Source organism: Artibeus jamaicensis, unplaced genomic scaffold (genome assembly GCF_021234435.1).
Source record: "Artibeus jamaicensis isolate MK-2021 breed Jamaican fruit bat unplaced genomic scaffold, CSHL_Jam_final scaffold_474, whole genome shotgun sequence".
Classification (NCBI taxonomy): domain Eukaryota; kingdom Metazoa; phylum Chordata; class Mammalia; order Chiroptera; family Phyllostomidae; genus Artibeus; species Artibeus jamaicensis.
In genome coordinates this window covers 4233482-4249266 of record NW_026522046.1, presented here as the reverse complement: position 1 = coordinate 4249266, position 15785 = coordinate 4233482, and the positions used below count along the sequence as shown (strand labels likewise).

The window sequence follows — 15785 nt, the reverse complement described above, 5'->3', positions numbered from 1 at the left end:
TGGTTATGAATATGGCCCAATATGAAATTGTAAATTTACTTAAAATCTTATGAGATTATGTTGTTTTTGTTAGTGTTTGTGTATTTAATGTGTAGACCAAGACACCTCTTCTTCTTCCAGTGTGGCCCAGAGATGCCAAAAGGGTGGACACCCTGAGACCTCTCCCTTAAGTAATACAGCTGCTTTCTACTAAAGTCTTCTAGTGCTATCGTCCAAAGAGGGAACTCATAATGGTAATTTCTGGCTGAGATAGGCAGGCAGATGGAGGAAAATTACTTTACTCCTAACCCTACTGCCCACACTAACGAGGAAGTGCTTATGGTCAAAAACACACTGTGGATCTGGTGTTGACTACAAATATCCAGATTTGTGCAGATCACAGTTTCACCCACTCACCAGAACATCTCAACATTCTGTCCCCAGGACCCATTAATCATTTACAGCATGTTGACAGACATTTTAACCAGGGGTCAAGGTGAACATCCCTGGTTACACAACAAAAATTGATAAAAAACCATTTAAATAGTAGCTGTGTGTATTTAAAAGTTTGAAGGAATTTCTCTGCTGTGGTATACCATAGCAAGGGATGGTTTTCAGATTTTAACACGATGAAGGCATTTGCAGCAGCTGTGCTTTTCATCCTTTTGATCACCCTGCAGTATTCCCGTGCTGTGAGTCCGACAGACTGCAAAGCTACTGAGCCCCTGGCTGGCAAAGCTCTAGACCTGATCAATAAAGGACGTCGAAATGGCTACCTTTTCCAGTTGCTGAGGGTCGCTGATGCCCACTTGGACAAAGTGGTAAGAAAGTGCCGATGGCAGAGCTTAGTTGGAAAACCATGCACCAGGGGCAAATGTGGAGACTCTGGCCTGTAAGCCTATTGCTTTGCACAATGGAATGGCTTTGGTTAGGGTTTTCTATTTAGTTTCTGCTACTGGCTCTAAACTGCTTTATTTTTTTCAAACTAACATTTGTTATTAGTATGTCCTTAACTGTGAATCAATCTGTGAATACTTATAGCACTGATGCTGAGTCCAATCAAATGCTAAGTACTATAAGAGAAAAATTAGACTGAACTGTGGTGCTTGTCCTCATGGGAATAATCATCAGCTGACACACACATATAGACAAATTGTGTAAGGTAAGATGCATTTAAATGACCAAATGAGTGGTATGGATGCTGGACAATTTAATGAAATGTGATCTATTATAATTGAATGAGAGAAAGCTTTATTTGGGTCTGTGCAAATAAGCACAGTTTGAATATGAAGATGGCCTTGGGAATTACAGGAATACCACCTCTATGTGGGTAAGAAATTAGGAAGGATAGTATTAGGGAGTAATTAAACACAAGCAGGGGTATTCTAGAGGCTCTATATGAGATTTGGCACAGATAGCAGGGTAAATAAAAGAATGTAGGCTTATCTTGATGCAAAGCAAGCCTGCCGTCTACACTTAGATGAGCAATTTTCAACCAGTGTGTTGCAAGAGGCACACTGGTGTGTCACAAGAATTTATAAAACACGCAATACCTGACTATTTAGTTTGGGGCACTAACCTCTTTCTTCTTAGATTATCAAATTAAAAAAAAATGCTAACAGCCAACATAACAATAGTTACCTGGTATGAATGAATCAAAATTATACCATTTTTTTGTCAGATCAGCAAGAAAACTTTTTTTGGTGTGCTGTAGAATTTTAGTAATTAGTTTATGTGTGCCATGAGATGTACAAGGTTGAAAATCACTAACTTAGCAAAAGACCTGAACGGACACTTCTGCAAGGAGGACATACAGAGGGCCCAGAGACATATGAAAGGATGCTCAGTACCACTAGCCATCAGAGAAATGCAAATTAAACCCATAATGAGATATCACTTCACACTGGTCAGAATGGCCATCATAAACAAATCAACAACTTGTTAGTGCTGGCAAAGTTGTGGAGAAAAGGGAACCATAGCACATTGTTGATGGGAATGCAGTCTGGTATAGCCACTGAGGAAAACAGTATGGAATTTCCTAAAGAAAAAACTAAAAATGGAACTGCCTTTTGACCCAGCATTCCACTGCTGGAATTATACCCTAAGACTCCCAAAACACCAATTCAAAAGAATCTGTGAACCCAATGTTCATAGCAGCAAAATTTACAATAGCCAAGAGATGGAAGTAACATAGGTGCCCATCAGTAAATGAGTGGATCAAAAAACTATGGTACATATACACAATGGAATACTACGCAGCAGAAAGAAAGAAGGCACCCCTACCCTTTTCAACAGCATAGATGGAACTGGAGAGCATTATGCTAAGTGAAATAAGCCTGACAGTGAAAGACAAATATCATATGATCTCATCTATAAGTGGAAGCTAATCAACAAAACAAACAAACAAGCAAAATAGAACCAGAGACACTGAAATAAAGAATAAACTGACAGTAACTGGAGGGGAGAAGAGAGGGAGATGATGGGGGAAAGAAGGGAAAGGGTCATCAAGAACATGTATAAAGGACCCATGGACAAAGCCAAAGGGGGATAGGACTGAGGGTGGGAGGTAGGGGTAGGTGGGGCAAGGGCAAGTGGTGGTGGGAAAAGGGAAACAACTGTATTCAAACAACAATAAAAATGATTAAAAACAAGAAAGAAAATCACTGACTTAGATCATATGCTTATTTGGAGTAGATTTTAGGGCTTGACAGAGATTATGGAGGGCAGCCTCCCTCCCTAACCTCCCAAAATAAACTACCCTTTTGGAGAACCACTAAAATCAAGGAGGTCAGACAATAGAGCACCACAGAGGACAAGCAGATAACTTTATACTTGAAAGTATTAGATGTGGAGGCACTACAGGTTACTGAGAATGAGTGCAGGGATTTAGGACTCAATCAACAATTCAGTGGTTACTAGTTTTATTCCAGGCTCTCTGCCACATTGTACGACACAGGATGAATCGGTCCAGTGGTACCTCTAAATGTAGTATAAGTGAGGAGGAGCACAATGTGCCAGGGAGATGGATGCAGGTGACATGAATATGAACTATAAAGCTATTTCACATGTTTAGGGATGAGGACATGAAGACCAGACCCAAGCAGTGAAATTGAGGTCAATAAAAATGAAGAAAAGACATGAGACATTTCAAAGCAACACGTTCCACAGGGAGGGGTAGGAGGATCAGTGTTTCTCTCATTTCAATGTGTCTCTCTATTTCCAACCAATAAAAAACATATTTCTGGTGATGATTAAAAAAAAAGAAATCAAGGGATTGCTTCTATTGAAAACATACGAGGCACCCACATGTTACTCACATGTTGCTTTCTTGGAATTTCTTAGGACTCCATAGCTGTCTATTACTTAGTCTTAGATGTGAAAGAAACAGGCTGCCCGGTCCAGTCCAGGAAACACTGGGATGACTGTGAGGCAGCTATTTCTAGACGTCCATCCGATATAGTAAGTAACCATGGCACCATCTCTTCTTACATTCTTGACTTCTATCTACTCAGGGTGGTTATATGCCTAGGCTAACACTGCTATAGAGTAAGACCAGTTTCTGTGTTCTGACTCATGAAGATTATGTCAGCCTTGATTAATATTCTCTTGAGAGACGTATCTACAAACCCCATTCAAAGTAAGTCACTGGGGCTCGTGGTCCCTTGGTATAGCATGACCAGCTGTGAGACCTTGTGCAAAGCACCTAATGTTGCTCGACATCTGTCTTCTTAGCTTTAAAATAAGGGAAAGAGTTTAGAGTAGATAAACTCTAAGATCCTTTATGGCCCTGACAGTCTATGGGTTTAGGAACCTATGAACTTGTAATCGTATCTGATGAAGGCTAGTTCCATTAGCAGGAATGGCCAAAGGCATTAGTTTCGATTACCATGAGGAATGGGGTCTTGTTCTGCAAATTGAATGTGGGTACTCAGGTCCCAGGATCTCTGCCACAAGAGGAGAACACAAAGATGAAAAAGCACAGATCTAAGATTTCAGTTCCAGAAATAAGACATTTACATACCTAGAAATTTTAGCATTGCTTCATCTTGAAAATGTTTGAGATATAGCCATGATCTGCTTTAAGAGTTTCTCCCTGGTCCTCTTATGGGTTTTGGATTCCTATAGCATCTAACTCATGGAACAGATTAAGAAAATACAGGTTTTTGAAAGGATTTGTTAAGAGAAACTACAGATAGATTTAAGAGGATAGTAGGGTATGTTGTATCGCTTCTTTGTTTTTTCATATCCAACCTGAAGAAAGCAGTAAGCAATAACAAACTCCTCTTTCTTACAGGTGATTGGGCAATGTAAGGTAATAGCTACAACATGCTTGAATGAATTTCAGGATCTTAGAGTGAACGACTTCAACTGTACCACAAGCTCTGGTATGGCAATCTATTAAAATGCTACTTAATTCTAGATTACTATAGAATTCTAGATTACTATAGAATCAGACAGTGGTATTTAACACATAAAACTATGTGTACATGTTAAAAAAGATACATATTATGTATCATTGTTTCATGATACATAATTTTATGTAACACATAAAACTATGATGTACATATTTAAAAAATACCTATTATGCTCATGGAATTGATTATTGCTTATTCTCCTGAGATAAGAAACAAGAGGGGTTTCCTCTGTAATATCAGCGCACTTTTTAAAAAAGAAATTCTATATGTAAAAGGAAATCTACACAAGGCAGTATAGCATCATTGTAGAGAACATAGGCTCTAGGGTCAGATTTGCCTGAATTTAAATCTCAACCTCTTTATTTACAAGTTGTAGGGTCTTGAGGGCAATTACCCTCTTTAAGCATTCCTCATTTATAAAATAAAGCTAATAATAGTCTTATCTTTTTGGACTTTTGTTAGAATTAAATCAGATGCTCTGTGCAGTATATTTCCAAAGTACTTAGCACTTAGCATCTAAGTCATACATTGATACTACAGTTTACAAAGCAGTTATACATGTCATCTCATTTAATCTCACAACAAGACCGAAGGTTATGATATTTTCTATTTTAGAGTTGAAATAACTGAGGTTTAAAGAGGCTCAAAGACTTGGCCTCAGGCACACAGTAAAAATGTAGTAAACATAACCCTACCCCACTAGTGTTGAATACAAATTCTGCCCTCTTACTATTTACTTTCCCACAAAGAATTAGCACAGAATTCTTTTAAAAATAGCAAATCTCAACATGATTCATTATACAAAAATTCAACAACCAAGCAAATCCTTCAGGAGGTTGCCTTAAGGAAGATTGAGCTGTATCTTCTCTCTCTGGGCAAGACTCCATGTTAATGATGCTTTCACCTCCTTGACAGAGATAGGAAGCATTCATTAAAATATTAATGCTCTATGAATGATGGAAGTGAGGTATCACGAGTAGGTTCACAACAGACACTTGAGCATCAGAAGGATCTGGGTTTAAGTTTATCTCTGCTGATTTGCTGGAACAAGTTTCTTAGCATTTCCAAGCCTCAATTTTTCAATCTGTAAAATGGAAGTTTTTGTCATTCTTGCTACCATGCTTATATGTATTAAGTCACAGCATTGACATTGCTGTTTCCAACTCAATAACCACAAAACTGCCGTTTTCTTTCTCCAGTCTTCTCTGCACTGGCCAACACTAAAGACAGCTCAGTACTGTCTGATTTCTTTGAGGATACTGAACTCTACAGAAAAGAAGCAGAGAAAGCCTTTGAGAAGTACAAAATGGAAAATAGTGACTTTGCCTCTTTCAGAGTGGACCAAGTGGAGAAAGTTGCAAGAGTGGTGAGTCTGCAGTAATGCCCAGCCAGAGTCTGAGGGCCCAGGCTCCAATATTGCAGGTGCAAATTTAGTAGCACTGACCCTCTCCAGCCACCTCACTCAGCCAGCTGTTTTTATTATTATAATTAAAATTTTTTTCAGTTACATTTAATATTCAATACTGTATTAGTTTCAGCTATATATAAATCAAAAAGATACATGCATTCTTATATTCATTGCAGCATTATTTTACAATAGCCAAGATATGGAAGCAACCTAATTGTGTATTGATAGACAATTAGAGAAAGATGTGATATATATGTAAATGAAATATTACTCGGCTATAAAAAAGAATGATTTTTTTTTTACCATTTTGACAATATGGATGGACCTAGAGGATACGATGCTAAGTGGAAGAAGCCAGAAAAAGAAAGAAAAATATCAGCTGTTCTTAAAATTGAGAATCCCTGTTGCAGTATCAAGAGACAAGCAGCAGATAGCACAGAACTGCCCTCCTACAATGTTTTATTTTGGGGAGTGGTGAGGAATGTGATATCTAACAATGAGGGGAAGAAACCCAGACAAAAAAAATGAGCAAAAGACAGAAGAGCATATTAGGGTTATGTGAATCATTAAAATCACCTAGTCCTAACTTCCTTGTATTATGATGGAAAACAGAGGCTCAGTGGTATGGCTGGAGCTAGACAGTTCTTCCTCCCAGTCCAGGGATGCAAGTGCCTCCCACACGGAATGGTCTGGTAGAGAAGCTAGTTGATGTTGTCTTGTATTTTGAAAACACAAAATTAAACAGATTATAGTACATACAAGCAGTGGAATGAATACAGTGCAATCACTGAAAAGAATGTTTTGGATCTATATGCTTTGGAAAGAGTTTCAAGATACATTGCTAAGGGGAAAGGCACGTTACAGAACAATACTTAGACTATGAGACTCTTTACATTAAGTAATTAGATATATTTATATATACACAACATATGTAGGAAAAGGCTAGAAGGAAAGACACATCAGATGAATGATAGTGGGACCTCTGAGAAGAACAGGCTGAAGTGCAGGAAGAATGATTTTTCACACTATGCCTGATTATGTCTGCATTATTTGAATTTTTTCAATGAAATAGTATTCACTTTATCACTTATGTGATACATTTTAAAAGGGAAGATACAATAAGAAAAATAGCACATATTGGTGATTTTGAATGCTCATATTGCCTTTACAGTATATTAAATAGCAGGTATCTACTGCCCCCCCTTTTTTTTTAATGTTCCTGAAACTCCTTTGATCCTATTTGTTCTAGAGAGAAGGGGAAAGAACCAATTACTATCTGGACTTCTCTGTAAGGAACTGCTCTCATCACCATTTTCCCAGGCACCATAATGTGAGTATATTAGATGTCTGTGAAATACTGGGTTATATTTAGAGACTAATTATGTGCCAGATACCCTTGTAAGGGCTTTACACATATGTTAACCCATTACCCCTATGAACCAGATATTATTTATATTCCTGATTTACATATGGGGAAGCTGAAACATGGAGAATTAAGTGAACCATGAGAATATCATTTTAAATATACATGATATATACCTAAAATTAACACTGAGGTTGTTTTTTTTTTTTTTTAACTCATTAGGATTAAAGACTTAGCTAAAACTAGTAACTGGAATGTATTAAGAACCTACAGTCAGGGCTGCTTTCATTTACTGTATCTCATTTACTCCTCATAGTGATCCCATTTGATAAATGGGGAGGTAATAGGATCAGTAAAGTAAGGGTCTTGCCTGATGTTCACAACAAAGCTGGTATCAGAATCCATTTCTATGCTCAGTCCAGTGGGATTTTTCCCTTAGTAATTTATAAATTGATACTCATGTGTCTGCAGAAAGATGTTATGAATGATACACAGCATTCATACAGTAACTCATAGTTTACAAAACACTTCCATATATATTATTTCCTTGTTAGAGCCCTGTGACAACCCCATTGAGGAGAAACAAGTGTCTGCTTCCATTTCCCTGGGACAGAAGGGCCTAAAAGTTTAAATACTTACCCATGGGCCCTTAGCTAGAAAGTGTTAGGACATAGGATTTTAATGCTAGTCTGATTTCAAGTCCAGGATTTTTCTGGAGCACAACAATGTGTTCTCCAAGGCCGGAAGAGAGAAAGCATTTATTAATTCTTTTTCTTGTTGTTCAACTTTTCAACCTGAAGTAGTTCTAGAATCCTGCTTAGTGGCCACCGGAAAAGACACTATCTTTCCCACTTCCATCCCAACACACCTTTAACTGTCTCGACATGGCTAATGTAAATCCAGTGTAGAAACTTGGAGGCTGGTTAAGAGCTCAGTGCTCAGTGCTTTATAGAATTATCTTATTTAATTAAGCCCTCCCACAACCTGTGGGTAGATAGTATTGTACCCATTTTACAAACAAAGACTGAGTTTCATAAATTTTATGCAACTTACCTAAACCTCACACAACTGGTAAATGATGAAGCCAGGGTTAAAGTAGGTCTGTCTGATGCCAAAACTGTACTCATAAATTCAATGCTTAACAGTCTCTTCTAAAAGAAAGTTTTCTTCTTATAGCTGTGACAGCTGGGTTTAGGATTCTATGGATCAGAGGGGTGCCAGCCAGTTGTAACCTCTAAACTTAGGGTAGGGCAGCAAACAGTTGCTTTTTGACAAGGTCTGTAAAACTGTTTTTAAATTGGCTTTCTCCTTTCCAACTCCTTTTTCTGAGGAACTGGTTAAAGTTGTACAAATCTCTTCTTTTACACCACTCTTCATTTTCTTTAGGCACAAGCAATTCAGGTCTTCAGTGCAGGGGGCTTGGCCTAAAGTCAAGCTATTAAGGGCATAATATTCCCTACTACCACCCATGGGGAAGCCCAATGCTAGTGACCAGTCATAGAAGAGAACCACAGCAACTTATGCCCTGGCTGTTGTGGCTCAGTTGGTTGGGCATCATCCTGCAGACTGAAAGGTCACAGGTTCAATTTCTGGTCAGAGCATATGCCTTGTTTGTGGGTTCGGTCCTTAGTTGGAGACAAACAATCAATGTTTCTTTCTCACATCAATGTTTCTTCCTCTCTTTCTCCCTTCCTTCCTCTTTCTAGAATTAATAAAAAAAAAATTTAAAAAGAACCACGGCAAATTCTTATGAAGAGCTTTGGAACCTGTACTTCCCCCAAAGTGTTGACTAGGAAATATTGTTAAATACCTGGTGGCGATACTTAATAATATTACCCTGATTTTTCTAGAGCTCTCCTTCCTTTCCAGAATGTCTGGAAGTTCACAACTCTAGCACACCTACACATCACCTGCATACACGCACACACACACACTAACTGGCTTCTCTCTTATTTGTAGGTTTTTGGGTTCTGCAGATTAGATTTGTCCTATGATGTAGGAACCTCTGACATTGAAACTCCAGAGGATATGGTCATAAACTGTGAAGTTTATGACTTCAAACTTAAGGTGGGTAGCCTAAGCAGACTACTTTGTCATGGGCAATGCCAGACTAAGTGGTATTTTCACACACATAGTGTATTGTGTTCTTATGTCTGTGTGTGTGTGTGTGTCGGTGTGTGGGGGTGTGTATGAGAGAGATGTGATGTGATGTGATGGGGGAAAGGGTTTAAGAGAAATACAGAGAGAACAGCCACTGAGGGAAGGAGTGCCATTGCTGGTATGACACAACAAGCATGAAGTTTCTCCCAAGAATTGGAAAGGGTAAGATTGGGCATGAAAATAAAATATGGCCAATTTAATGAACATTTAATAAATTTGAAAATGGTCCTTGAACTCAGGACTCCAGTACTGAGACTTAGTAATCCTAGTTTTGTTATTAGGCACAGAAGCTAATGGGAATGAATTAGTTTCAAATTTATCTATAAAGATATACAAAATAAGATATGAAACAATATTTTATGAGAATATCGTTGGTAGAAACCTTTGTTCTGCACTAAAATATTCTTCACATTATTTTTTATATCAGCAAAAAAACTGAAAATAATTCAAACACTCATGTGCCAAACCTAAGAGTTGAGGTGTGGGGGAGAGCAGGTTAGTGACTGCATGAACATGGCTGCATAGATTTTCTTTAAAAAGTTAAAACTTAAGTAAGGAGAGTGAAGAGGCAAAGTGTTAATCCTCTTAGGAGTAAGGAATGCTTATACCACAGGGTCTCAGAACTCTGTTGAGAGCCTAAATTATAAGGCACTAGTTTTCTAAATACTGGCCTGCAGATGAGTACCCTGCTATAAAATAAATTTGGCACTTTATGTTGAAATGAGAAAAATAAAGATAATAAGAAAAATTTTTGTGTTTTAACATATTTCACTTAAAGAACCATTCTTTACTCTGAGATTATCTTTCTGTTGTTATCAATATTATTCCTACTATGAAATGATGGCGGTAGATGACAGTTTTTGTTTGTGTTTGAAATGCCAACTTTGGCTAGATAAAAATTTGAGAACCTTTTTTGTTTTCCTACTTTTAAAATTTCTTTGTAGAATCCAAGATGATGGTAGCCATTGGCCTAAATCAAGTTAAACATCCAATTTCTCCTTTATATGGTGATATTCACTTTTCTGTGTTTTTTTCCAGGACCATAGACACATTGGTGATGTACCACCCCACCTGGGGCCTCCTTTTTTCCACACTGGCAAGTTTCCATTTAAGAACAATGGGTCCAGAGATTTCCGCCATCCCCACAAGACACATGAGCTTGGATACCCACCTCCTCCAGAAGACGCAAATCACTTAGACAGACCACCATTTCCACCAGGACCTCCTCCACCAGGACCTCCTCCTCCATGGCCTCCTTTAAGATGTCATCACTTCCATTCTGGCATCAATAGAACCCACGTACACCCTCATAATCATAGTTCCAGTGAGCATCATCCCCAAGGGCATCCCCATCCTCATGGGCATCCCCATCCTCATGGGCATCCCCATCCTCATAGGCATCCCCATCCTCATGGGCATCCCCATCCTCATGGGCCTCATCCTCATGGACACCATCCCCATAGACACCATCCCCATGAGCATGATCCTCACAGACATCATCCCCATGGACATCGTCCTCATGGGCACCCTCCCCATGGCCATGACTTTTATGACCATGGACCCTGTGACCCACCACCTCATAGCCAAGGTCCCCAAGATCACCATCACAGGGGCCATGGCCCACCACCTAGGCATTCAGAAGAAAGAGGTCCAGGTAGAGGACCCCATCCCTTCCAATGGAGACAAATTGGATATGTTAACCGACTCCCTCCATTAAAGAATGGTGAAGTTCTTCCTCTTCCTGAGGCCAATTTTCCTAACTTCTCATTGCCAAACAACAGCCATCCTCTAAAGCCAGAAATGCAGCCCTTCCCTCAGTCAGCCTCTGAATCATGTCCAGGGATGTTTAAGAGGGAATTTTCACAAGTCTCAAAGTTTTTTGCATATACATTACCAAAGAAAAATCTGAGTTCCTGGAAAAATGAGTAATGTTCTGAATTAGAACAATAAATAAAATATAACCAGTAATAAGTGCATAATTAGAAGTTATTTTACCTTACTTTCATATTCAGGATAGGACAAAATGTGGGTGGGGAAGGTGATGGCATGAGAAGAGCAAGACAAATGGAGAGAAGAAGGAAAAGCTTGGTGTGACAAATCAGAAGTTAATGCTCTCGGTGGCTACTACAACACTCAAGACAAATCTCTAATCCTCAGAATTCTCTCCTTCTTGGACTGGACTCCTGAAATGCTAGCATCATTCCTCTATTAATACTTATTCTGTAGCTGGGCATACCAAGAAACTATACACTGTCATATAAAGGATTATTCTTATAAAAATGATTCAAATTCTCTCCTATTTTTTTTATTTCTTGTCCTCAAATTTTGTTTTAGAAAAATAAGTTCTAATTTTAATTATAAAGCAAACAAAACTCAGGATATAATGTACAAAGAAGTTTACAGACATGAATCATGATCATAAATTTAGGTGCACCAGAAATATCACTTTATTTTCAGAACACATTAATTTCTATTTCAGGTTGCCATACTACAGGTTGCCAAACTTAACCTTCTTGGAGTTCCAGCACCCTGCTGCTCCCCATACAAAGTTATGCCACATTTAAGACCCTCACATAGTCCAAGGTGGTGGGCACGAGAAAGAGGTCTGATTCTTCATTGCTGGGCCATCAGGTCCCCCTGCTGAGGGATGCTTCCTACCCTGTTTACATCTCTTTGGATGTAGTTTATCTGCTACTTCCGCATCAAACTGGAGATATAGGAGTCTTGGTAAGACTACTGATGGACATGACTGCCAAGAGATACCATGTGACTGCTTGCTCCCTGAGATCTTGCTGTCTTTTCAGCCTACATTTTCAAAAAGCAGGGCAGAGGTGTCCTCTGCTCCCAGACCCCCAGACTCCTCTGTTCTTTTCATACCTCCTTCCCAGGCCTAGGGGCTTTCTAGTCTCAGAAAGTTTTTTTTTCACTTTTGATCCTAGGGTACTCTTTTTCCACACTTAAATTCTCTTTCTTTTCTCTTTTTCCCAAATCAGGCTCAAGCATTTAGACATAAGCTAATTAGACTTTAAAATTAGGGGTGTCCAAACTTTTGGACATCTTTGGGCCTCACTAGAAGAAGAAGAGTTGTCTTGGGCCACATGTTCGATACACAAACACTAACAAAAAAAAATCTCATAATGTTTTAAGTAAATGTACAGTTTTGTGTTGGTCTGCATTCATAGCCATCCTGGGCCACATGCAGCCCACAGGCTGAGGGTTGGACACCCCTGCTTCTATCTGACTTACTGAAGCAGTTTCAGGGTGTGTGGTGATGACAGAAGGTAGATTCTAATGGGGGAAGGAAGAGAAAGTAAAAAAACAACAACTAGGTTTCAGGCTGGGAAGAAGGAGGGGCCCACAAAGATGAAGAAGCTGAAGTAGGAGAAAGAGGAGATGACTGATGTGTCTGTTCCAAGAGGAGCTGAAGAGGAGCAGAAGGCTAATCAAGTAAAGGACTCAGAAACAGGACATAGAGGAATGTAGTCAATAGACACAAACTTCCAGTTTTAAGATAAGTGAGGGCTAGGGGTGTAATTTATAGCATGGTGACTACAGTGAACACTGCTCTGTGATAGACACACAAGATGTTAAGAGAGTAAATCCTAAGAGTTGTCATTACAAGAAGTTTTTCCTTTTATTGCACCTATATGAGGTATTAAACCTGTTGTGGTAAGTCAAAGCATCATGCTGTACACCTTAAACTTACACAGTGATGTATGTCAATTATTTCTTAGTTAAAACGGGACGGAAAGCAGGGCTTGGTGGTGTATTCAGGTAGTGTAATAAACAGGAAAGAACGTAACTGTAGAGGAGGCCCACCTGGGTTCTAAGTCCACTCTTACAATGAATGGACTCTAGGGTCCTAAGAAAGTTATTAAACCTAGTTAGGCCTCATCTTCCTTCTCTAAAACATGATGGTGGTGGCAGCCCATTTGCTCCTCCCTAGACTTCATTTCCTGGAGCCACATGATGATACCAAATAATTTAATAGCCAATATGACACCAGCACTGACCCACAGAGCTGATGCAGCCACCAGTCAGAACAGCTGCCAGCCATAAACAGCCTGGGTGGCAGCAGCTGAATGTGGGCTCTGCAGAACTGACCTTCCTTCACCAGGTGTGAACACTGGGTGGGCTGCTTGGACAGAAAAACAGACAGGGAAAATCCAGGAAGAACCCTCAGACAAAGAATACATAGTTTAATAACTCACAAAAGCATGTGACTAGTGCTCTTTAATTTACATTATGGCAGACTCTGGCCAGCAGAGTCTGCTTGTTGTGGCTGACAACGAGAACGAATGCACAGGTGACAACAATCCTGTGAAGAAAAAGAAAACGGCACGACCACTCTCTCAAGGGGAGAGTGCCTCGACCCTTGCCTAGACAGGATTTTATTGTTTTCCTAGGGTCTTACATCAGGGCAAAATTTATTACCTATTACATAGAATATTATTGTCTACATTTTAGGTACAATCAAGGAAATGAAAATAACATGCAGAGGAGAATGGCGATGAGCCGATTAGCTCTGTCCTTGGACAAATTCAGACAAACTTTGGATATTGCTTTAAAGACAGACAATACACATTTGTTGTTTTAGACCAGGGTGATGGAGTTTTAGCAAGAGCAAGCCATAACAGTCTGTATGCATTTATTAGGCCTGATTTCCATGGGAGAACTCGGTTTGAAGGTCTGGCTCCTGCCCACCACTTCACTTCTGTAGGTTTTCCATACAGAGCTGAGTCACATTTCCCAAATGTAAACAAACCAGTCCCCTACAATGAAGTACTTTCAAAATATTGCTTGAGTTACTGAAAATATTACCCGGAAAACCTAGAATTGAACTTTCTCAATCTATTTCAATGAAATGCGTCTATAATATGCAAATCACATTCCTGCAAGTGAATAATGGGGTGAAAAACCATCCCTACTCGAGGGACCTTACATTGTGCTAGAGGATTAGACAGGATACCATTGATTGCTGCTTTGTCTAGATTTTTTCTGCATGATAGCTAAAAAGTGTATGAACGCTTAATGTCTGTTATGGTCAGTAAAGTGTGGGTCTGGAATTAGAACCAGATGCGCCTCCAAACTCAAGTGCTGTCCTGTTTATTTTGCCGCCTGTATTACTGCCATTTTCTGTTTCTGAGTCTCCACTTGAAACACCCACTGTGACCAGCCTGCGCCCCTTCCCAGCTCATCCTGACTGAGCACATCAGTCATCTTCTCATTCACTTTCAGCTTCCCCATCCTTGGGGTTCCTCTGTCTTCCCAGACTAAGCACATAACCAATTCTCTTTCACCCTTAGTTTTATTTCCTACACCTCCCATTTCCCCCAAACACACACTAAAATCTATCTTCTGCCATCACCGCACACCTGAATCTGCTTCTATAACTCAGAAATCTTTAACCATCCCACTCTAATATTAGACATAATTTATAAGAACTAATTACCAGGCCCTGCACAGATGGTATCTCATTTACTCCTCAAACAAAACTCGTTAGGTATTAAAAATTTTTATTTTTTCCAAATGAGGAATCTGAGGCTCAGAAAGGCTATATGATCATGATGGGCTCAGAATAACAGTCATTGAGTAGCAGCAGAGCTGCACTGGAATCAAGGTTGGATTTACTGCCAAGTTCATGTACCTGCCACTTGGCTACGAGGCCATCATCATTCAGCCCCACTGACCCCTCTTTTCAGGGGCTCTCAGGAGACAAAACTAGAGACCCTATCAACAACAACAAAGTCTTCAAACATCTTTTGTGGAGGAAAAAGATAAGAATCTACTAAGGGCTAGCCCTGGAACTCCTCTCTCTGAATCATCTGACTTCATCAGAAAGTTTACTTAGCTTTGGTGAATGAAAGACTCCCTGAGGTCAACCAAATCAGAAATGAGAAGGAAGGACAGGGTGAGTGGGCTTCACTCAACTCATCTCTCCTTATTCTTCTCCTCTGTCCCCCCTATTCTGGGGAACATTCTCCTTTCTATAAATAATACAATTGAGTGGAGAGGGGCTGGTTTGTCCACAGACCATACAGGATACCCATTTTTATTTTTAAAATGGGTATGCCCATGTTCTGGGGTGGGATTCCCTGCACTCGCTATGTCCCTGTGTGTGGCTTCCCAGGTGTCAAAAGACATTTTATTGAAAGGTGTCTGCACATCTTATTGAAAGGTGTTGTCACACATAGTGACCTTCATAAATGGCTTTGGAAAGTGATTTGGAAAAGGGAATACCATGGGGTTGGTGTTGTTTTCTCCTCCTTTATTAGTTTCTGCTCTGATCTCCTATCACAGTTGTGCAAGTACATGGAAATTTGCTCTGTGCTCCCATGTGATCCCCAAATGCAAACAAGCATGTGTTGTCACTGACCTCAGTGTTGTATAATGTACCAACCTGAGATCTGCTTGCATAACCCAGCAGAGGTATTTACCCTTTGCTTATAGGGCAAACAGT

General features: G+C 39.6%; 1 protein-coding gene across 2 annotated transcripts; it reads left to right on the top strand.

Moving 5' to 3' along the window:
* Positions 1–530: 530 nt before the first annotated feature.
* On the top strand, positions 531–11624 carry HRG (histidine rich glycoprotein). Of its 2 annotated transcripts, XM_053657881.1 has the most exons (8): positions 531–800; positions 3322–3438; positions 4274–4364; positions 5594–5760; positions 7052–7132; positions 9125–9232; positions 10364–10760; positions 10836–11624. In XM_053657881.1, exons 1-8 carry the CDS (start codon positions 609–611, stop codon positions 11252–11254), a joined length of 1572 nt encoding a protein of 523 aa, XP_053513856.1. In that variant the 5' UTR covers positions 531–608; the 3' UTR covers positions 11255–11624. The 2 variants fall into 2 exon arrangements, with proteins under 2 accessions (XP_053513856.1, XP_036997634.2); XM_037141739.2 differs by having other exon boundaries at positions 10364–11624.
* Positions 11625–15785: the final 4161 nt, after the last annotated feature.

Coding starts and splice junctions, on each gene's coding strand:
- HRG (XM_037141739.2), top strand. CDS start 609: ATGAAGGCATTTGCAGCAGCTGTGCTTTTCATCCTTTTGATCACCCTG. Junction 5,761..7,051: donor TGGAGAAAGTTGCAAGAGTG/GTGAGTCTGCAG, acceptor TATTTGTTCTAG/AGAGAAGGGGAAAGAACCAA. Junction 7,133..9,124: donor ATTTTCCCAGGCACCATAAT/GTGAGTATATTA, acceptor TCTTATTTGTAG/GTTTTTGGGTTCTGCAGATT.